The following is a 22,515-nucleotide window of genomic DNA, read 5'->3' as shown; positions in this document are numbered from 1 at the left end:
GTGGGCCTTTCATAATGTATATAATTGTTGGCTCACAATGCTGTTCACTTGAAATTAATACGGTATTATATGTCAACTATACTTTAATTTAAAATTTGTTTAAATATAAAATAAAGTTGGGCGCCTGGGTGGCTCAGTCGTTTAGCGTCTGCCTTCGGCTCAGGTCATGATCCCAGGGTCCTGGAATCGAGCCCCACATCGGGCTCCTTGCTCGGCAGGGAGGCCTGCCTCTCCCTCTCCCACTCCCCCTGCTTGTGTTCCATCTCTCGCTGTCTCTCTCTCTGTCAAAAAATAAATAAAAATCTTAAAAAAAAATAAGGTAAAGGGGAGTTTTTAAGTTATTTTAAACTTATAGCAGCTTCAAATTTTTGGAACAAGATAGTATAAACATTGTAGACAAAAAGAATGCTCTTGTCATTTGACAAGAAATAAAGACTTCAATTTTTTTTTTTTAAGATTTTATTTGACAGAGAGAGACAAAGCAAGAGAGGGAACACAAGCAGGGGGAGTGAGAGAGGGAGAAGCAGGCTCCTCACTGAGCAGGGAGCCCCATGCGGGGCTTAATCCCAGGACCCTGAGATCACGACCTGAGTTGAAGGCAGACGCTCGAGAACTGAGTCACCCAGGCGCCCCTAAAGACTTTAATTCTACAAGTTATGGTATCCCCTGATTCAACCGTACATTTAATGCAAACTCTCTGTTCCTTACTGCATAAACTAGTTATGCAGGACACTGTGGTGCCAAATTCTTTATAAAGTGAATCTTTGCAGTTGTTTCCCATGATTACAACAGAGATGTTCCTTCCCTTTCCAACAAAACAACAAATTCTCCAAAATATCACCCATGTTAGGACACCTGTCAAAGCCTAAAGTCCCAAACCTGATCATTCCTTTTGCTTCCAATATTTTCTCAACTCGGAAGGCTCCTTCTATTTACCAAATCCACGGAGATGTGGATTTACTTTTGATAGTTCCTAGGAGGGAGTGTTGAATTTAAGCTACAGTGATCAGAGAGAGTTGTACTGAATCTACCCCCTCACCAACCCCCCATTGGTGTGATTTATTTATTTTTTAAGTTTTATTTATTTGTCAGGGAGAGTAGGCTCCCGCTGAGCAATGAGCCTGATGCAGGACTTGATACCAGGACCCTGGGATCATGACCTGAGCCAAAGGCAGACACGTAACCGACTGAGCCACCTAGGCAGACGCTTAACCGACTGAGCCACAGGGAGCCCTCTGTGGTGTGATTTAAATGTAGGTTAATCTGGTGGCAGCATGCAAGACCAAATGAGAGGGGCCACAAGAGAATAGCAAGCCACTGAAGTAGATCAAGCTTGATTTAATAAGCATCTTCAAGGAATGTGGTGGGAGAGGGGAAGATACTAGGGAAGCACCAAGAGTGGCTGGCCCATCACACACACGGAAGGAAGTGTGTTGTCTCCAGACCTGGTGATTTGAACAGTTTGTACTTGTCAAAGGGGCAGCTGGATACATGGGACCCAAGTCAGGAGAGGGATTAGGGCCAAAAAGATAAATCTGGAAGTCACTCTATGGAGATGAAAGCTGAAAATTTATGGTGCCCTGGGACTACTAAAATGTGGAGGAGGGGCATCTGGCTGGCTCAGTTGGTAGAGCAGGTAACTCTTTATCCCAGGGTTGTGAGTTCAATCCTCACGTTGGGAATGGAGCCTTAAAACACACACACACACACACACACAAAGAAAGAAAGAAAATGTGAAGGAAATAGGACCAGAGAGCTGAGCAAACTAAGGCTCCTGGAAGATTCTGGAAAGTTCTGAAAGGTTCTGGAAGGTAGGTACTGGATGGAGCCAAGGAGTGCCTGAAGGGAAAGAAAGCAAGAAGTGCTCAGATGTCAAAGATCAACATATGGCCTCTGTCAGAAGCGAGGCTGAGAGTACTCATTTCAATAGCCTGGAACTTTATACACCAAACAGGTAGTTATTGTTATGTCTGGGGCAGGGTTGGAATTAGGTGAACATTTTAAGTACTTCTCTAAGTTTTGCACCCTAGATGCCTCACTTGCCTTACCCTTGTCTTGAACCTGTAGTGCGGAGGGGAATGAATACGGAGAGAGATGAAGATAAAGACTTTCACTTTTTACTCTGACCATTTCTTTGTTGTGTGACTCATTAAAAAGACCACTGCACCAGGTACTGTGTTTGCCCTGGCACACCATGCCACGCCACTCCAGCTTCCTTGCCCTCAGACTTCAGATTAGGTTTGGCTAATGAGAGACAGAAACAGTTTATGTGGGAACTTGAGGACAGGAGGAGAGGACGCAGTGTTATTCCCTCTCTCCCTGAACACTGTACTTGTGGCCTCCTTTGCCCTGTCGGATGCCTTTCTTTCATGGCTATGATGTAGAAACGATGTTAGGGTTCAAAGCTCCAGCCAAGAATTTTTGAGACATCTTTGGTGCAAAAAGGTGGTTTTATTAAAGCACGGGACAGGACCCGTGGGCAGAAAGAGCTGCACTGGGGACATGAGGAGTGGTTCATTATATATTTCAAGTTGGGAGGAGGTTAGGGGCAGCATTTTGGAAGCAAGGTTTCTAAGACCTTGAGGGGGCTAGCTATTGTTGGGAAAAGGTCATTTATTACTATCTAATAAAACCTTAGTCGTGAGACCCCTCAGATGTATATTGGTGGGTCATACGCTTGGGGGATGATTGCCAACCTGTATCCTGGGGGTAGAGATAAAGGAAGTTTCCAAAGGAATATTCATTATTTTTTTTACAATTTTTAAAGATTTTATTTATTTGAGAGACAGCGCGTGTGCAGACGGAGAGAGAGGGAGAAGCAAACGCCCCGCTGAGCAGGGAGCCCAATGCGGGGCTCAATTCCAGGACCCTGAGATCATGACCTGAGCTGAAGGCAGACCCTTAACCGAGTGAGCCACCCAGGCGCCCCCCAAAAGAATTTTTATATGTTAAAGTAGACTTATAGGATCCTGGGGGGTTGGGCTAAGATTACCTTTTGCCCTTAGTAAAGTATTAACACGGAGGCAGCTGACTTTCTAGAGGAATGCCACTCTGCCTGTTTCAAGGACTTGTCAGTGGGCTGTAGGTAGTAAGGAAATTTAATTTTTCTTTTCCCTTCGTTTCCCACATCAGCTCCACGTCTCTAGCAGCTGGACAGCACCATTCCCTCCTTTGTCCCTTTAAGGCTACAGGTGGGAAGCACTTCCTGCTGTTGCTATGCTGAGTGTCCCCCATTCTACTTTGTTCCCTTAATCCTTTTGAGAGACAGAGAGCGGCGCACAGAGGAAGAGCGGGAGGGAGAAGCACAGGCCCCGCTGAGCAGGGAGCCCCACGCTGGCCGATCTCAGCACCCCGAAACCAAGACCAGAGCAGAAGGCAGTCCGCGCCAGCCAGGGGCCCTCCAGGCAAGATTGCGTAGCTCCACCCCCCCGGCGCGGCCCCGCGGCCGGGGGCGCGCGGAAGGGGGCGGGGCGCCGCCCAGGCCGCGTCTTCCGTGGCGCCCTCGGGTGACGCATTGGGGCGCCGTCGGTCCGCGAGTCTGTTCCGGCCATCTCTCACGTGGGTATCGCTCTCCTGGGTCATCCTTGCTACCTTGCTTGCTGCATCCCTTTCTGCGCTCACCCCCGGCCTGGTTGATGCGGGCCACTTCCGTGTCCCCAGCGGGCAGAGCGGCGTCCAGCTGGGGCCCTTTCCTGCGACCATGTGCGCGGTCCGTAGACGCGAGTCAGGGGAGGACACCCCCGCACGTAAAGTCAGCCCCTCTTGCCCAGTTTCTTCCACCACCAGAAAGCCTCCCTGCCGACTGCCTCGCTTATGTCCTCCTAGTCGTTGGGCATGCAGCCCCGATAGAGACAGCCCTGCCCCTGCGCTCTTGGAGCGTGCCTGGTAGATCTAAGGCGGATGGTTTCTATGTGATAAATCCTGTGGCAGTTACGGTATAAAGGACAACCGTGAGCGGCCTGACTTTAGAAAGGGTGATCAGAATGGGGTGGGGAGCGCTGAGAAACCGGGATCCAGCATCCTTCCCTGAAATGAGGCCTGGCCTGAAAGGGCGGGAGGGGCTGCTGAGGGATGTAAATCAAGAGTTCCTTCAGTCAGTCAGCAAATGCTAGATTTTTTTTTTTTTCCTCTTTAAGCCCCACCTATTTTTCCAAGCCGTGGCAATCCCGTGGAGGTAAGAGAGCTACAGTCCGTGCCCACGTGGAGATTTTGTTCTAGTGGGGAAGGTAGAGTTTTAAATAAGTTAAAATGTCAGGTATTAAAAATAAAAATAAAATGAAATGTGAGGTAGTAAATAGATAAAATAAAATTTCAAGTACTGCTAAATATTATACAGGAAAATAAGATAGGGCTGTCTGATAGGAGTGGGTTGAGGAAGTCCCTGGCTAGAGGCCAGGAATCTAAATAAGAAAGTGCTAGTTAGACATGGGACGCCTGGGTGGCTCTGCCTTAGGCTCAGGTCATGATCCAGGATCCTCGGATTGAGCCCTGCATCATGGGGCTCTCTGCTCAGCAGGGAGCCTGCTTCTCTCTCCCTCCCTCTGCCTGCTTCTTTCTCTGTGTCAAATAAATAAAATCTTAAAAAAAAAAAATGCTACCCATGCAAATATCAGGGTGAGAAAATGGCCTTCCAAAACTGAGGTTGGCAAGTTAGAATACAAAAGAAGCAAGTGTGGTGGGGGCGTTGCAGGTGAAAAAGATCATGGTGTGAGATAGGGTTGGAGAAGTGGGCAGGGGGCCAGGCTAGGTGAGCCAGGGTCCTGAGTTAGAAGCTTACACCATGTGTGATAAGAAGCCATGATCTCACTTATGTTGAAATACGGCAAATGGTTTGTGGTTCGGGCAGGAGTGGAATCAGGGGTGCTATTCAGGAGGCCCCAAGTGAGTGACGGTCATGGCTTGAAGGAGTGATGGTAGCCAAGATGAAAGGATATGTACAGGGGCGCCTGGGTGGCTCAGTTGGTTAAGCATCTGCCTTCCGCTTGGGTCATGATCCCAGGGTCCTGGGATCGAGCCCCGCATAGGGCTCCCTGCTCAGTGGGGAGCCTGCTTCTCCCTCTCCTCCTACTTGTGTTTCCTCTCTCTCTGTCAAGTAAAAAAAAAAAAAAAAAGGATGTGGACAGATTTGGGATATGTTTGGAAATAGATTTGCTGATGGATTAGATATAGAGAGGGCTCGGGAAGAAGTGAGGTTGACTGTATTTTTGGCCTGTGTGCTGATTGGATGGGGAAGACTGGGAGAACAGGAGGTCTGGAGAAGGGAGAGATCAGAATTTCTGTTTTGGCCCAAACAGACTACCATCGATGTTTATGAGACATCCACGTGGAGCTGTCACGTGAGCTTTTTTTTTTTTTTTAAGATTTTTATTTATTTGCGAGAGAGAGAATGAGAGACAGAGAGCATGAGAGGGAGGAGGGTCAGAGGGAGAAGCAGACTCCCTGCTGAGCAGGGAGCCTGACGTGGGACTCGATCCCGGGACTCCGGGATCATGACCTGAGCCGAAGGCAGTTGCTTAACCAACTGAGCCACCCAGGCGCCCTCACGTGAGCATTTTAATGTACCAGTTTGGAGTGTCCGGGAGAGTCAGGATTGAATTAAGATATGGCATCTGTTGGCAGATAGCGACTTGAATGAGATGAAATTGCCGTTTTGGGACAAAAAGGGTTGAATCCTGGCAGTTTCACTGGCTCAATCTACTAGATGGTATTTAAGGCCACGGGTCTGGATGAAGTCACTTGGGAAGAGCATGTAGACAGAAGAGAGTGAAGGACAGGTGCCTGACCTGGAGCAGCCAGAAGGTAGAGCATACCAGAAGAATGGTGTCATCTGACTCCACCAACTGGGCCCAGTCCAGCTCATCCTGTGGGTTTACATTTAGATGCTATTTTTTCCAGAAAGTCTTCCCTAATTCCTCAAGTGCTAGCCTGGTAGCCACAGTCTCTCAGCCTTAACCACACTGGGCTGGAAATGTCGGGGCGCTTGCCTGTCTCCCTCAATAAAATGTAAGGTCTGTGAGGGCAGAAATGGTTTTTGTCTTCAGAGCGGTGTTCCTAAGACCTTGCCTGGGGCCCAGCAAAGTGCAGGTGCTCAAGGATCATGTGCCAAGGATGTACCCGTATACCCTGTTCCCACATTTTGCAGGATGAAGCCCCCCGAGCTTCCGTTTTTCAGAGTATCTCATCTCTCCGAATGCTCCTGTTTTCCCCACCCCGTCCCTAATGCCTCCAGAGCCTCAGCTGTCTTGGAAATCTGAAATCTGTTTGACAGGGAATAGCTAATTACCTTTCAGGGATCTACATCATTTCCCACAACGGACAACTCCAGCGATGGCCTCCGTTCTTCACTTCTATGTCCATCCCTCTGGCCATGAGAGGGCAGCTTCTGGACACGCTCGGAGGAAGCTCCAAGGGAAGCTGCCAGCGCTGCAGGGTGTCAAGACAGAGCTGTGCTACAATGTGAACTGGACAGGTTGGGCCAAGTATTGGATGGGCGGGGCGGTGCCAGGCCGGGCAGGGTCTCAGCATATCCCCGTCCTGTCCCCCTGCAGCCAAGTCCCTCCCGAGCGCTGAGGAGATGAAGAAGCTGACATGGCTCTTTGGCTGCCCCTTGTTACTGGGTGATGTTGCTCAGGAGTCCTGGCTCCATTCTGACTCCAACGACCTGCTGCTGGAGGTTGGGCCCAGGCGAGTGTCTCAGCCCAGGGTAAATGCATTCCATGTTCTCAGGCCGAGCTCCCTTCCAGACGCACTGCCCACCCCTTCCAGTCCCATTCCTCTTCTTCCTTCTCCTGTGACCCTTGACAGGTCTGTTTTTCCTTTACTCCATCCTACTCCCTGCTTAGAAGGCCATGCATCTGCCTTCCCCATATGGGAAGATGTCTTTGAAAGACTGAGCCAGCTACCAGGCACGTTCTGTAAGTAAAACAGATTGCATTCTGAGAAGTAAGATGTCAAAGCATGTTATGCTGGAAGGACGGGTCCGGTTTGATTTGAGTGACCTTCAAAAGCAGGTTTCTTGGTGCCCGGGTCTGAGGCTAGAGGCCAGTGGGGAGGGGGATAGAGGTGAGAGGTCATGGGACAGCTGTGGGCGGGATCCACCTTCTTGGCTGGCGCTCTCAGGTCCTAACCATCCAGCCCACTCCTCAGGCTGAACTTCTCGACCCCAGCATCCACCAACATCGTGTCAGTGTGCTGGGCTGCTGGGCTGGGGGCTGTGGATCGCGTGGAGACCACCCGGCGCTACCTGCTCTCGGTGAGGTGTTGGGCTATCTGTGGTGAGGGGGAGGAGGAGCTGGGCCAGAGATAAAAGAGATGAGGTCCTGAACTCGGGAGAAATGGGGAGGAGCTCTTGGCTTTAGGCCTGTCTTGTTGGCAGGTTGTTCACTGCCTGAGACTTCCTGGTTGAGGGCTGAGCCTGTGGTCCCCTTGCTAATCTGGGCATCCTTACATGGGCTCGTGCCTGGATGGGGCGTGTCTTTCTAATCGGCACTCGGGCACCACGCAGATTAGCCGTGGGCTGGCCCTGCGTGACTGGGAGGACCCGGGGTGCACCACTCTGTCCAGACTTCAGCCCTCCACCTCCTGCCGTCTTGTGTGTGTTTGCCCCTAGTTCGCCCACCCTCCATCAGCTGAGATGAAGACCATCGCTCTGGCCACCCTGCATGACCGCATGACCGAGCAGCACTTCCCCCATCCCATCCAGAGCTTCTCCCTTGGGAGCATTTCCACACCTCTCAACGGCTCTATCAACATCCTGGTTGAGGGCCGGTGTGCCCTGGAGAAGGCCAACCGGGAGCTGGGTGAGCCGGGATGCCTGGGAGGGAGGCCCAGGCGAGGCCAGTCGGGGCGCTGAGCCCCGGGACCTGGTGACCTGAGCCTTACAGTCATCTCTCCCGGGTTGTCTCCTAGGCCTGGCCCTAGACTCCTGGGACCTGGATTTCTACACCAGACGCTTCCAGGAGCTACAGCGGAACCCCAGCACCGTGGAGGCCTTCGACTTGGCTCAGTCCAATAGGTGGTGGGGCGATGGGGACGTTCTGAAGGCTGAGCCCGTGGAGGTTGGAAGGGAAGGGCACGGGGACTTGCCTTCGTGGCTCTCCTCTGGCTCGGGGGTGTCCCTGAGTCCGTTTGAGGGCCCGGGCTCCTCCTCCATCTGGTAGTCTATACCCAAGTCTCGATTTCATATTCACTTTGGATCTGAGCACTCCACAGTGACAGGATGTTTGAAGGTTATGGCTTTTTGGAATCTATTCTGACTTGTTCTCTATGTAAGAGTTGGCCGTTAACTGTTGCTGATTGCTGAGAAGACACGGCATGGCGTGAGAAGTGACCCAGCTTTCTGCCTTTCCTTCCCTCCCTGCATCACCCCTGCAGCGAACACAGTCGACACTGGTTCTTCAAGGGCCTTCTCCACATGGACGGGCAGGAACTGGCACACTCCCTCTTTGAGTCCATCATGAGCACCCAGGCGTCCTCGAACCCCAACAACGTCCTCAAGTTCTGTGACAATAGCAGGTGGGCTGTGCCTGAGGTCGGGGGGACGGCAGGCTCAGGGGAGGGGAGGCCCCAGGAAGGAAGCAAGGTCCAGAACTACTGTGTCCACAGTGCAATCCAGGGGAAGGAAGTCCGATTCCTACGGCCCGAGGACCCCACACAGCCAAGCTGCTTCCAGCAACAGCAGGCCCTGAGACACGTCGTCTTCACGGCAGAGACCCACAACTTCCCCACAGGTGAGCTGGGTCCCGGGGATGGATCGATGAGATCAGAGTGTCGGGTAGAGTGAAGGTCCTCCGGTCCGGGCCTGGGAAAAACAATCAGGGAGGCTGGTTGTCCTGATTTTTTTTTTTTTTTTTTTTAAGTAGGCTCCATGCCTGACATGGAGTCCAACGTGGGGCTTGAACTCACCACCCTGAGATCAAGACCTGAGCGGAGATAAGAGTCGGATGCTTAACCGACTGAGCTGCCTAGGCGTCCCATCCTGATTTTTAATGGGGCGGTCAGAACTGAGGTTTGTCTCTTTGGTACCCACACGTCTCCCCAATCTCTTTACAGGAGTGGCCCCCTTCAGCGGTGCGACCACAGGCACAGGGGGCCGGATCCGAGATGTCCAGTGCACGGGCCGCGGGGCCCACGTGGTGGCTGGCACAGCTGGCTATTGCTTTGGAAACCTACACATCCCAGGTCCCACCTCCTTCCTCCCTACCTTCTCTTCCTTGTCCTGGCGGGCATGGAGCACTTCTGTCTCTTAGGTCATCCTGGGTGCCTTTTCTTGGGAGGCAGGCCCTAGAGTAGCTGGCCTGTTGCCGTGAGGACTCTAGGCCAGCGGAAACCCAAGTCACCAGACAGGCTTTGCAGAACCGCCATTTTCTTTATAAATTAGCACCTGCTCAGCAAGGAAACATGATACTGGGTCAGTCTCATGACCACCTGTCCCCCAAGTCCTATTTCTTTTCCTTTTTTTTTAAGATTTTATTTATTTATTTGTGATGGACAGAGAAGAGAGAGAGCGGGAACAGCAGACTCCCCACTGAGCAGGGAGCCCAGTGCGGGGCTTGGTCCCAGGACCCTGAGATCATGACTTAAGCTGAAGGCAGATGCTTAAGCACCTGAACCACCCAGACTCCCCCAAAGTCCAATTTCTTAGAGAGCCTTAAGAACCCTGATCCTAAGACTCAGAGGGAAGATTGGCATGGGACCTAGGGAGCAAGATCGGTGCTTTATTGTAGGCCCTACATCTTCCTGAAATAGGATTTCCTAAAATGGGACATTCTACCCACATGGGTGGTCCTTGGTGGCTTAGTTAGACTCTTCCTGAAGGACTCTGGCTCCTCTGTGTCCTGTCTTAACGGTCCAGCCAACTTTGTGCTTTCCTTCCAGGTTATAATCTGCCCTGGGAGGACCCAAGTTTCCAGTATCCTGGGAACTTCGCCCTGCCCCTGGAGGTCGCCATTGAGGCCAGTAATGGGGCTTCTGATTACGGCAACAAGTTTGGGGAGCCAGTGCTGGCCGGTGAGGCTGGGGGTGTCGGGGATAACGGACACCGAGTACCAGAGGGGGGTGGGGTGTATGACTGAGTGGGTGCTGGGGGATACTGGGTGACTGGACTCTGCTCCCTCTCCCTGGGATGTCCACGCTCCAGGTTTTGCCCGCTCCTTGGGTCTCCAGCTCCCCGACGGCCAGCGGCGTGAGTGGATCAAGCCCATCATGTTTAGTGGGGGCATCGGGTCCATGGAAGCTGAGCATGTGAGCAAGGAGCCCCCGGAGCCAGGTAAGAGCCCGCCGCCCCTTTTCTTCATATCCAGCCAGCTTTGTCCCCAGCACTGCCGGAGGGGAGTTTAGAGGCCACTTCCTAGGTTGGTTTTTCATCTCCCAGCACATGTCTCTCCTCCCGGTACAGGCTTCCAAGGCAGGATAGGGCTTTACGCCAGTGGGGCGCCCGGTCTGCATCGCCTCTGTGTGCGCCCCAGTTTCCTCCCACATGGCAGGGACCCACCCTGCTAAGTCAGGCCAACCCATCTTTGTTCAGTGCCTGCCATGCGCCAGGGCTTTTATCTGCCCGCTCAGTTCAGGGGGGCAAACATCCATTAGTCCCCATCGTGTGCTGCATCGTGTGCTGGAGTCAAGATAAGAGCCAGGTCACGTTTATGGAAGAGGTGACCCAGTCACGTGGTTCAGAACTTAAAAGGCAAAAAAGGTCATACAGTGAAAGCTGTCCTTCCCTTGACCTCCCAGTTTCCCTCTCCAGAGATAACCGGTGTAAACCAGTGACTTGTGTATCTGACCAGAGGTATTTTCCTGCATCTATGAACAGACCTGTATGCGTATTTGTCCTTTTTTTTTAAAACAAGTAACATAGGCGTACACTTTTTTTTTTTTTTATAACCACTTTATTGAGATGTAATCCGTGTACCGTAAAGTTCACCCTTTTAAAGTGTACAGGTCAGCGGTTTTTTAGGATAGGCACAAAGCTGTGCCTCGAGCACCACTAACTCCAGAACATTCTTGTCACCGCCATACCCATTAGCAATGTCTTCCTCCCTCAGCCTCTGGCGGCGGCTCATCTACTTTCTGTCTCTGTGGGTTTGCCTATTCCGGACATTTCATGTGAATGCAATCACACAGAATGTAGAGTTTCGTGCCTGGCCCCTTTCACTTTGCACAATATTTTCAAGAATTATCGGTATGGTAGCATGAACCAGACCCTCATTCCTTTTTCGGGACAAACCTCTCGTGTGTCTATCTGTGCATCAGTTGGTAGACATCTGGGTTCTTCCGCTAGTGTGGATAATGCTGCTGTAAACACACGTGTACATGTTTTCTGGGCCCCTATGTTCTCGTGCCTCCAGCCTGTGTAACTATGAGTGGAATCGGGGGCTCGCACAGTAACTGTGTCCAGCTTTTTGAAAAACTGCCAGACTGGTTTCCAAAGCACCATTTTGCACTCCCCCCAGCAGTGTAAGAGGGTTCTGAATTCTCCACATCCTCACCAACTCCTGTTACCTGTCTCTCTGATTCTAGCCACCCTACGGCCTGAAGTCGCATCTCATTGTGGTTTGGGTTTGCATTTCCCTAATGACTAATGATGTTGAGCATCTTTTCACGTGTGTTTAGAGATCTTCCTTGGGGAAACGTCTTTCTGGATTCTTTTTTTTTTTTTTTATTTTTGGATTCTCTGTCCATTTTTAAATTGGGTTGTCTTTCTCTTTTGGTGGTTATAGGAGTTTTATGTATTCAGGATGCTAAACGCTTATCAGATAGATACGTAATTTGCAAGTATTTTTTCCTGTTCTGTGGGTTGCCTTTTTACTTTTTTCATGGTGTCTTATGAAGAAAACAATGTTTTTAGTTTCGGTCAAGTCAGGTTTATCTGTATTTTTCTTTGTTGCTTATGGTTTTGATGTCACGGCTAACAAAACCATTGCCTAAGTCAAGGTCACAAAGACTTACAGCTATGTTTTCTTGTCGTATTATTATAGTTTTTACGTTTAGGTTTCTGATACTTTTTTTTTTGTTTTTTAAGATTTTTTATTTATTCGAGAGAGGGAAAAGGAGAGAGAGAGAGCAAGAGCAGGGGGAGGGGCAGAGGGAGAAGCAGGCTCCCCTCTGAGCAGGGAGCCTGACGAGGGGCTCGATCCCAGGACCCTGAGATCATGACCTGAGCCGAAGGCAGACGCTTAACCAACTGAGCCACCCAGACGGCCCTCTGATACATTTTGAATGAATTTTTTTATATGATGTGAGATAGGAGTCTAACTTCTCTCTTTTACGCATGGATATCCAGTTGTCCTAATGCCATGTTTTGAAAAGACTGTTTGTACCTTGCTGAATGGTCTTGGGACTTTTCAAAAATCAGTTGCCCCGGAGGTTCCTGGCTGGCTCAGTCGGTAGAGCATGTGGCTCTTGATCTTGGGGTTGTGAGTTCAAGCTCCATGTTGGATGCGGAGCCAACTTAAAAGAAGAAAAGAAACAAAATCAACTGGCCATAAACATAAAGTTCATAATGGATTCACAGTTGTATTCCATAGTCCACAGATCGATTGATGTATCTGTCTGTCCTTGTGCTAGAACCACACTGTCTGGATTACTACAGCTTTGTAGTAAGTTTTAAAAGCAGGCAGAATGGGTCCTCCAATTTTGTTCTTTTTCAAGATTGTTTTGACTGTTCTAGGTCCTTTACACTTCAGTGCACATTTTAGGATCAGCTGCTCCATTTCTGTGAAAAAGACAGCTAGATTGTGACAGGGGTTGGGTTGACTGCAGATCAGTTGGGAACATGGCCATCATAACAAAGTTAAACCTTTTACTCTGTCAACATGGGATTTGTTTCCATTTGTTTAGGTCTACTAATAGATGTTGTAGTTTCAGTGCGTAAGTCTTGCGCTTCTGTTGTTACGTTAATTACTGTTATCTTCTTTCTGATGCAATTGTAAAGGGGCGCGCATAATTCTGTAACTTGCTCTTTTCACTTAGCAGTATATGTATCTTGGAGATCATGTCATATTGATAAATAGTGTAAAAATCATTCATGTGATCCTCTTTTTGGGGGGGATAGTGTTTCAGTGTATGGATATACTGTAATTTATGAATCAGCTCCCTCTTGTTAGCATTTACATCACAGTTGACCCTTTGAACAACACGGGTTTGAGCCATGCAGGTCCACTTGTGCATGGATTTTTTTCGAAAAAGACGGTACAGTCCTGTAAACGTATTTTCCTTCTGATTTTCTGAATATTCTTTTTTCTCCAGCTTACTTTATTGTAAGAATACAGTGTACTGTAACATATGGAATGTGTGTTAATTGTTCGTTAGTTTTTTACTTATTTATTAGTTCATTGGTTTTTATTAATTATTAATCAACCGTTATTGGTAAAGCTTCTGGTCAATAGTAGGTTACTAATAGTTGACTTTTGAGGGAGTTGATTGTTCTGGGCACATTTTTTACTGTGCAGGTCAGCACCCCCTAACCCCAGTGTTGTTCACGGGTCAACTGTATTTCCTATCTTTGGTATCGCAAATGATGCTGCAATGTTTAATTTTGTGCATAGGTGATTTTGTGCCTGTGTCGATAAAGCTGAAGCATAAATTCCGCCGCGTGTATTTACCCAAAGAATACGTACGTTTGTAATATTGATCGCTCTCCCCTCTTGCCCGCTTCCCTTTATCCTCACACTTGTTCCTGCTCCCGCTTCTTCTGTTGGCTTCCCCAGCATCCTGACTCTGCCTTCCTTCCTCTCAGGCATGGATGTGGTGAAGGTTGGGGGTCCTGTCTATAGGATCGGAGTTGGGGGCGGAGCTGCGTCGTCTGTGCAGGTGAGTGGGACCAGCTCAGGGGCAGGCTCCGTGACGTTGTCAGGCCCTGGGTATCGGTGGGGTGTGAGCCCCCAGACCCCTCCAGCCGAGCTCTGCTGTCCCTTCCCCCCAGGTGCAGGGAGACAACACCAGTGAGCTGGACTTTGGGGCTGTGCAGCGCGGGGACCCAGAGATGGAACAGAAGATGAACCGTGTGATCCGGGCTTGTGTGGAGGCCGCCAGGGGGAACCCCATCTGCAGCCTCCACGACCAGGGTGCTGGTGGCAATGGTGAGGAAAGGGATTGGGATGAGGGACTTGGCCTCCCTGGCCTCTTGCCACATTCGGCTGAGGCAGAGGCATTGGGGGTCTGCAAGTGGCCGCCGGGCCCTGGGTCCTATTCTCCACCCCCTGTACCTTCTGGAGAGGCTCGGCATTGGGGGGCGTGGGAGCCTGCTGTCGCGGGATGGTTGGTGGTGGGGGTGCAGCTGGACACATAGAATTAGGGGTTTCTTTGGAGGCCAGGGCCTGACCATGGCCGGGTCACCACCTCTCCCCTTTGCCCTCTCACCAGGCAATGTCCTGAAGGAGCTGAGTGACCCCGCCGGGGCCGTCATTTACACCAGCCGCTTCCAGGTGGGCCTTGTCCCCTGAGGTCTGGCCATGTCCCCATCCCTGCCGGCCCCAGCCTTCTCCCCGAGACTCCTAGCAAAGACACGAGACTGGGGAGTGCCCACTGACCCTTCCCTTTCCTCCTCCCTCCTGGATGCAGCTTGGGGATCCGACCCTGAACGCCCTGGAAATCTGGGGGGCCGAGTACCAGGAGTCGAATGCACTTCTGTTGAGGCCCCTTGACCGGGACTTCCTCAGTCGCGTCAGCGCTCGGGAACGCTGCCCAGCCAGCTTTGTGGGCACCATCACTGGGGACAGGAGAGTGAGTTGGCCCAGGGAGTCAGTGGCGGCCGCAGTGGGTGGGCTTGGAGCTGCTTGCGTCCGGGCTGGAGGGAGGGAGAGCCGTCAGGGGGAAGAGATGAGAGGAGGATGGGAGTTGGTGACACGCAAACTGGCGGACAGCATGTAGGAGGCGGCCAGGGGCAGGTACTCAACGGGGAAGCCAGACAGAGGGTGGAAAGCGTGCTTCTGCCCGGCTTTCTGGAAGTATTCCCTGCTGGGGTTCACAGTCTTCTTCCCTCTGGGCTGTGTGGCCGTAGATAGTGCTGGTGGACGATCGGGAGTGCCCCACTGGAAGAAATGGCCAGAAGGATGGCCCCCCCTTGTCTTCCCCAACCCCTGTGGACCTGGAGCTGGATTGGGTGCTGGGCAAGATGCCTCGGAAGGTATGTGGGGGTGGGAGGGAAGGCGGTTTTCCTCCCTTCTCTGCTCCAGCTCTTGCGACCGCCCTTTGCCCAACGCGTGCTTTGTCCCCTATGTGCCCGGCGCTCCCGCAGCTGCTCACACCCCTGTCACCTTCTGTGTTTTAGGAGTTCTTCCTCCAGAGGAGTCTCCCCGTGCTGAAGCCCCTGGCCTTGCCCCCGGGTCTGCGTGTGCGCCAGGCTCTGGAGCGCGTTCTGAGGCTGCCCGCCGTGGCCAGCAAGCGCTACCTCACCAACAAGGTGCTCCCCACACCCCCTGCTCGGCCCCTGTACCCTTCCCTCTGCTCCCCGTCCCCGTGACTATGGGGATTCAGCCGGCCCAAGGGAGAAGCGGCCCTGAAGGCCTGCTGCCTTGCTCCCACCGCCTCGGGCCTGTGTGTGTGGGTCCCCCGCCCCTTGCCAACCCCAGCTGGTTCTGCAGGTGGACCGCTCTGTGGGCGGCCTGGTGGCCCAGCAGCAGTGTGTGGGAGCCCTGCAGACCCCCCTGGCAGATGTGGCCGTCGTGGCACTGAGTCACCAGGAGCTCGTCGGGGCTGCCACAGCTCTGGGAGAGCAGCCCGTCAAAAGCCTGCTGGACCCCAAGGTGGCCGCCCGGCTGGCTGTGGCCGAAGCCCTCACCAACCTGGTGTTCGCTCTGGTCACCGACCTCCGGGTGAGTCCCGCTGGGACGCATCTGCGGCCACCCTCCACCTTGCCCTCTTGTCCTTCCTGCCCGTGACTTCCCAGCCCCTCCGCCCCCAGCCCAGACTCCCCACCGCTCTTCTCTCTGACGGCCGATGTTCGCCGCTTCCCAGGACGTGAAGTGCAGCGGGAACTGGATGTGGGCGGCCAAGCTCCCGGGGGAGGGCGCGGCTCTGGCTGACGCCTGTGAGGCTATGGTGACGGTGATGGCAGCCTTGGGTGTGGCAGTGGATGGTGGCAAGGACTCTCTCAGCATGGCCGCCCGGGTCGGCTCTGAGACAGTGCGGGCTCCTGGTACGGTCCGGGGCTCACGGGGAGAGGGGCAGACCTGCGGGGCTGGGCTGGCACCTCGCTCTCTTACTCGTCTTTTTTTCTTTTTTTAATTTTTTATTAACATATAATGTTTGTTTCAGAGATAGAGGCTTGTGATTACCTTTTTTTCTTTTTTCAAGTTATTTTAGAGATTGTGGGCGAGAGCAGGGAGGGGGCAGAGGGAGAGTGAGAGGGGACGCAGACTCCCTGCTGAGCCCAGAGCTGGCCGGACACGGGGCTTGATCTCACGACCCTGAGATCATGACCTGAGCTGAAGCCAGTAGTCGGATGCTCCAACGCCTGCAGCCTCCAGGCACCCCCACTCTCTTACTCCTTGCTCTGCAGGATCGCTGGTCATCTCAGCCTATGCTGTCTGTCCAGACATTACAGCCACTGTGACCCCAGACCTCAAGCATCCTGGAGGGGGAGGTACGGGCCCTTCCCCCTCCTCACTGCACTGTGTGTTCAGAGCTGGGTCCTCTGGGAGGTCTGGGCCCCTCGTCTTGGTTCTGGGACTGGGGGTCTGTGGGTCTGTCCACATGCTGGGAACCTTAGTAGTCGTGAGCAGGGCAGGGCATTCTAAGCCGTCCAGCTCCCTCACCCCTTTCCCGTCTCCCCAGGCCTTCTGCTGTATGTGCCTCTGAGCCCCGGGCAGCACCGGCTGGGGGGCACGGCTCTGGCCCAATGCTTCTCGCAGCTGGGCGAGCAGCCTCCCAACCTGGACCTCCCCGAGAACTTGGTGCGTGCCTTTAACGTCACCCAGGGGCTGCTGAGAGGTGAGTGAGGCCTTGGGGAGATGGTGCACGTGACTGACGCATGGCAGACACTCACCGGCTGAGCCAGTAAGGGGGGTGGGCAAGAGGGGTCCATCGCCCTGGCCTCTGGTTCTCGGAGTGTGCCCACATTCTCCCACGTGACCTACTCTGCAGAAGGAGGTGCAGGCCCACCAGGTTTGGGCCCTGCGGCTGCTGAGCATTTTTCTCCTTCCTCCAGACCGCCTCCTCTGCTCAGGCCATGATGTCAGTGACGGGGGTCTCATCACTTGCCTGCTAGAGATGGCCTTTGCTGGGAATTGTGGGATAGAGGTGGATGTGCCTGTCTCTGGGGTCGACGGTGAGGAGCCTGGGGTCTGGACTCGGGCCTGGGCTGCCTGCCCCACCCTGTAGACCCCACGTCCTGTGAAGAAAATGGAGTTCCCCAACCCCGTTCCCGAGTCCTTGGCTATCTTCTCTGACCACTGAGCCTGGTGACTCACCCATCTGGGACGCCCCCCCCCCCCCACAGACCCTGAGGCCACATCCTTGGTCCCTCTCTCCCAGGCCTCCCCTCATCTCTGACCCCCCACACCCCCCTGGCGGCACCCTCGTCACCCTCGTGCCCCCCTTGTTCTCCCAGCGCTGTCTGTGCTGTTTGCTGAGGAGCCGGGCCTGGTGCTGGAGGTGCAGGAGCCGGACCTGGCCCAGGTGCTGGAGCGCTACCAGGCGGCCGGCCTCCGCTGCCTGGAGCTGGGCCCCACGGGCGACGCCGGGCCCCACGCCCTGGTGAGGAAGGGCAGGGCGGTGCACAGCGGGGAGGCCGTGGCTCGCCTGTGCCAGCTGGGGGGGCGGGGCGGGGGGCCCAGGCCGGACACCCTCGCTCTTGGCCCTGATTGACGTGCCCCTCCCTCTAGGTGCGAGTGTCCGTGAACGGGTCCGTGGTCCTGGAGGAGCCTGTTGGGCAGCTACGAGGCGTCTGGGAGGAGACGAGTTTCCAGCTGGACCGGCTGCAGGCAGAGCCGCACTGTGTGGCCGAGGAAGAACAGGGGCTGAGGGAGCGGACGGGGCCCAGCTACTGCCTGCCCCCAACCTTCCCCAAAGCACCCGTGCCCCACGAGCCTGGTGAGGGACTCTGTGCCGTCTGGGCTTCCCCGACCCTCAGCCTGGGGGCTGCAACCCAAGGCCTGGATGCCGGGGCCTGCCCAGGAAAAGGTGTCCGGTGGCGGGGGCGGGTGGTTTGTGGTAGGGAAGGAGCCCTCTGGCCCAGAGACACTCCCCCTCCCCCAGGTGGTCCCGTGCCCCGCGTTGCCATCTTGCGAGAGGAGGGCAGTAATGGAGACCGCGAGATGGCAGATGCCTTCCACTTGGCCGGGTTTGAGGTGAGCGGGGTGGCCGGCAGAGCTGGGGCCGGGGCTGGGCCTCGGGCTGTGTGTCCTCCTGTACTTCTCCTGCCTGTCCTGCCAGGTGTGGGACGTGACCATGCAGGACCTGTGCTCGGGGGCAATCGGTCTGGACACGTTCCGTGGTGTGGCCTTCGTGGGCGGCTTCAGCTTTGCGGATGTCCTGGGCTCTGCCAAAGGTAGGTGCCGGGCGTCTGCTCGCTCCCTCCGCTGCACGTTCTGCGGAGCTGCCTCGGCCCCCCTCTTCCTGACTGGGAGTTGGCCTCTCACCTCCGCGGGGCCGGGGCTGGGGAGGACATTCATTCTGGGCCGGGTGCCAGCAGCAGGCCCGTGGGTAACTGACGTGAGGCGGGGTGGCTGGGTGGCACGGACCGCGTCTAAAGGAGTGGCAAGCACACAGCGCCAGCACATTGTGCTCTCGGAAGGCGGGTTCAGTGTGGCCGGATCTTTCTGGTTTCTGAGAGAAGCCAAGAATCCAGATTGGTTTGTTTTGTTTTTTTTTTTTTAAGATTTTATTTATTTATTTGAGAGAGAGAGAGAATGAAAGACAGAGAGCATGAGAGGGAGGAGGGTCAGAGGGAGAAGCAGACTCCCTGCCGAGCAGGGAGCCCGATGCGGGACTCGATCCCCGGGACTCCAGGATCATGACCTGAGCCGAAGGCAGTCGCTTAACCGACTGAGCCACCCAGGCGCCCCCAGATTGTTTTTTTTTAATGGTTCTTTGTTTTCTTTTTTTAAGAATTTATTTGAGAGAGCGAGCAAACGAGAGGAACACAAACAGGGGGAGGGGCAGAGGGAGAAGCAGGCTTCCCGCTGAGCAGGGAGCCCAAGGCGGGGCTCGATCCCAGGACTCTGGGATCATGACCTGAGCTGAAGGCAGATGCTTGACGGACTGGGGTGCCGCCAAATCCAGATCTTTATATGAAGTCTTATTTTTAAACGTCAGACAGTTAAATAAAAAGTGTTGAAAATGCTCTGCTGGCCAAGCCAAAAAACTTACGGGCCATCTCTGGTCCAGGAATGGCAACATTTAAGCAGATAAACCTGTTTCTTCCCTTTGTACTTGCCCGGTAGGGGGTATGTGTGCGCACGTATGTATGTGTGTGCATGTGTGTTGGGGGCTGGGGGGCTCATGGCAGGTGGAACCGGGCGGGCTGGCACAGGAGGGCGGCCGTCCCCCTCCATGCCGGCCCACCCTGACGTCCCTGTCTCCTCCTAGGGTGGGCAGCTGCCGTGACCTTCCACCCGCTGGCCGGGGCCGAGCTGAGGCGCTTCCGGCGGCGGCCGGACACCTTCAGCCTGGGCGTGTGTAATGGCTGTCAGCTGCTGGCTCTGCTGGGCTGGGTGGGAGGCAGCCCCAGCGAGGAGGCCGAGGAGCCGGGCCCGGACCCCTGGCCCGCCCCACCTGGCCTCGTGCTGCGTCACAATCTGTCCGGGCGCTTCGAGTCCCGCTGGGCCAGCGTGCGGGTGGGGCCTGGGCCCGCCCTGATGCTGCGAGGGATGGAGGGCGCCGTGCTGCCCGTGTGGAGCGCTCACGGGGAAGGTCAGGCTCCGGAAGGCCGGCGGGAGGGTCTGGGGGCCGGCGTGGGTGGAGGGCGTGGGGGAGCTTTGCCCTCACTTCCCTCCTCCACCCCCCCCCCCGCCCCCCTGCAGGTTACATGGCATTTTCTTCTCCGGAACGCCAAGCCCAGATTGAGGCCAGGGGCTTGGCCCCACTGCACTGGGCCGATGATGCTGGCCAGCCCACGGAACAGTACCCCATGAATCCCAACGGGTCCCCCGGGGGGGTGGCAGGCGTCTGCTCCCTTGATGGCCGCCACCTGGCTCTCATGCCTCACCCTGAGCGGGCCGTGCGGCCGTGGCAGTGGGCTTGGCGACCTCCCCCATTTGACACCCTGACTGCCTCCCCCTGGCTCCAGCTCTTCATCAATGCCCGAAACTGGACGCGGGAAGGAGGCCGCTGAGCAGGCGGGGGAGGCTCCCCTGGGCCTGACGGTTTGTGCCCGCGGGTCTGCTGTCCTCCCCATCCTCAAACTCAGAAGCGCCCCACCTTCTCTCCAAATACGTCTTGGACAGACAAGGGCCAAAATGCCAAAAAAAAAAACCCAACCCTGCTGGTTTTGTTAATCTGCCTGCTTTTGCCTTATGCCATGGGATCTGTCTTTGGTTCTTCTGCTCTGACAGGGTTGTCTGTGGGCGCGAAGGAGGAAAGAGCCCGCGCTGGGAAGTGAGGATGCGCGGCCGGGAGAATGTTCCATTGCCCGCCCCCCCTCCCCACACGCACACACTCTACCCAGTGATCGCCACGCTGTGCCTGCCATCACTCCTCTGGGCTCGGAGGGATGTTTTATGTGCCCCTTCCTCATAACGGGGGTGAGGGGCTTGGGGGTGTATGAAAGCATGCAAGTCAGGACCTGCATGTTCTCATCAGAAAAACAGCAGAAGCTTTCTGGATTCCGCTTTTTAAAATGTAGTGCCGTGCTGTGCACGCAGTTTGCAGAAGTTTCTCTGAGCCGATCTCCGGCTGTGTCCTGGGGCTACCCCAGTGCAGCCTTCTGAACTCAGTATTTGCTCCTCGATGTAGCAGCTCCCTTCCTGAAAGAAATGGTCAGCACCTGCTTCCCTAGAATTAAGCCTTTAGCCTGCCTGCCTGCCTTCATTCCATTCCATTCCATTCATTTCTTCCTGCCTCCCTCCCTCCATTCCATTCATCCCTTCTGTCATCCACCCATCCATTTCCTTCCTTCTCTCCTCCCTCCCTCGCTCCCTCCATTCGTCCATCCATTCCATTCATTCATTGTTTCATTCATTCCATTAATGTCTGGTGATTAGCTACAGTGCCAAGCACTGTCACTGCCCCCAGGGGTTTTATGATGTGATAGAATTTTTAAATAATAGCTCTAGGGCGCCTGGCTGTCTCAGTCCAAAGAGCATGTGACTCTTGATCTCAGGGTCGTGAGTTCGAGCCCCACGTTGGGCATGGAGAGTACCTAAATAAATAAACTTAAAAGGGGCGCCTGGGTGGCTCAGTTGGTTAAGCGACTGCCTTCGGCTCAGGTCATGATCCTGGAGTCCCGGGATCAAGTCTCACATCGGGCTCCCTGCTCGGCGGGGGGTCTGCTTCCCCCTCTGCCCTCTTCCCTCTCGTGCTCTCTGTCTCTCATTCTCTCTCTCTCTCAAATAAATAAATAAAAAATCTTTAAAAAAAAAAAACTTAAAAAAAAATCGAACCATGGCTATATATGGCACGTGCCATGAACCAAGTGTGTGCTTGGCATTTCATCTGTATCTAAAGTATTTTTCACAAGAATTCCGCAAGGTACTTGATAGCTGCCCCTCCCCCCCACCTTTTTTTTTTTTTTTTACAAAGGGGGAATTAAGGATAAGGATTATATAAATGGCCTAGGGTCACACAGCTTGCAAGGGCAGAGCGCGGAGGCCCACTCACGCCTGCTGCTGCGCCCCGACATCCTGCGGTCACAGGTTTTGGAGGCCGGCCAGTCTTGCTGAGAGCTGTCCATCGCTTCCTTTGCTCACAGGCATGTGTATGAAACTTGGATGCAGAGTCCGTTTGCTCCGAAGTAGTTCGACATCTTCATTAAAGACATTTCCCCAAGAATGGAGACTGGAGTCAGATCCTGGAGGGCGGGGCGGGGGGGGGGCCCTGGCGGGTGGGAGGGCAGGGGCTGCTGAGCACAGTCCTCTGGTGGGACAGCGGGAGAAGAGACGGAGTGTATCATAGTGATGATACAATGTTAAATGATCTCCATGAAGAAAACTGTTTCAGGCCTCTTGCTGCTTTGCAAACTGACCCTGAGCGGCTGGGTGGGGGTGGGGTGCGGATGGGGGGGACTCTCGGGCCATTTTTGGCATTTGAATATTCTTCCCTGATGTTGGGAAACCATATGTATAATTAAAAAGAAAACGGGGGTGCCTGGGTAGCTCAGTCAGTTGGGCTTTCGACTCTTGGTTTCGGCTCAGGTCATGGTCTCAGGGTCGTGGGATTGAGCCCCACGTTGGGCTCCAAGCTAGGTGGGGAGTCTGCTTAGGGTTCTCTCTCTCTCTCCCCCTCTGCCCCTCCCCTGCTCATGCTCTCTCTTTCAAATAAAGTCTTAAAAAAAAAAAAAGTTGGGTGGAAAAATAGCTCCTACGCTGAGAGATGCCTTTAAAAAAAATTCTTGGGGCGCCTGGGTGGTTCCGGTTGGTT

The 22,515-nt window shown here is 54.1% G+C and overlaps 1 protein-coding gene across 4 annotated transcripts; it reads left to right on the top strand.

The window, feature by feature from the left end:
- The first annotated feature begins 3,455 nt into the window (after nt 1-3,455).
- PFAS (phosphoribosylformylglycinamidine synthase) lies at nt 3,456-21,927 on the top strand. 4 transcript variants are annotated; one of them, XM_081805755.1, is made up of 29 exons: nt 3,491-3,558; nt 4,137-4,174; nt 6,291-6,469; nt 6,549-6,684; nt 7,147-7,252; nt 7,610-7,799; nt 7,909-8,014; nt 8,374-8,514; nt 8,605-8,729; nt 9,052-9,180; nt 9,877-10,008; nt 10,139-10,267; nt 13,736-13,809; nt 13,922-14,078; nt 14,362-14,423; nt 14,560-14,721; nt 14,999-15,124; nt 15,269-15,400; nt 15,582-15,812; nt 15,955-16,135; nt 16,499-16,582; nt 16,774-16,929; nt 17,147-17,266; nt 17,549-17,694; nt 17,823-18,030; nt 18,196-18,287; nt 18,373-18,487; nt 19,528-19,851; nt 19,962-21,927. In XM_081805755.1, the coding sequence occupies exons 3-29, from the start codon at nt 6,328-6,330 to the stop codon at nt 20,270-20,272; spliced, it is 4,017 nt and encodes a 1,338-aa protein (XP_081661881.1). In that variant the 5' UTR covers nt 3,491-3,558; nt 4,137-4,174; nt 6,291-6,327; the 3' UTR covers nt 20,273-21,927. The 4 variants fall into 4 exon arrangements, with proteins under 4 accessions (XP_006738274.2, XP_081661879.1, XP_081661881.1 ...); XM_006738211.3 differs by lacking the exon at nt 4,137-4,174 and having other exon boundaries at nt 3,456-3,558; XM_081805753.1 differs by lacking the exon at nt 4,137-4,174 and having other exon boundaries at nt 3,474-3,558; nt 6,143-6,469.
- The last annotated feature ends 588 nt before the right edge of the window (nt 21,928-22,515 follow it).

The sequence above is a fragment of the Leptonychotes weddellii genome, chromosome 15, assembly GCF_054177405.1.
Source record: "Leptonychotes weddellii isolate Sample4059 chromosome 15, ASM5417740v2, whole genome shotgun sequence".
NCBI lineage: Eukaryota > Metazoa > Chordata > Mammalia > Carnivora > Phocidae > Leptonychotes > Leptonychotes weddellii.
This window is presented reverse-complemented; position numbering and strand designations above follow the sequence as displayed.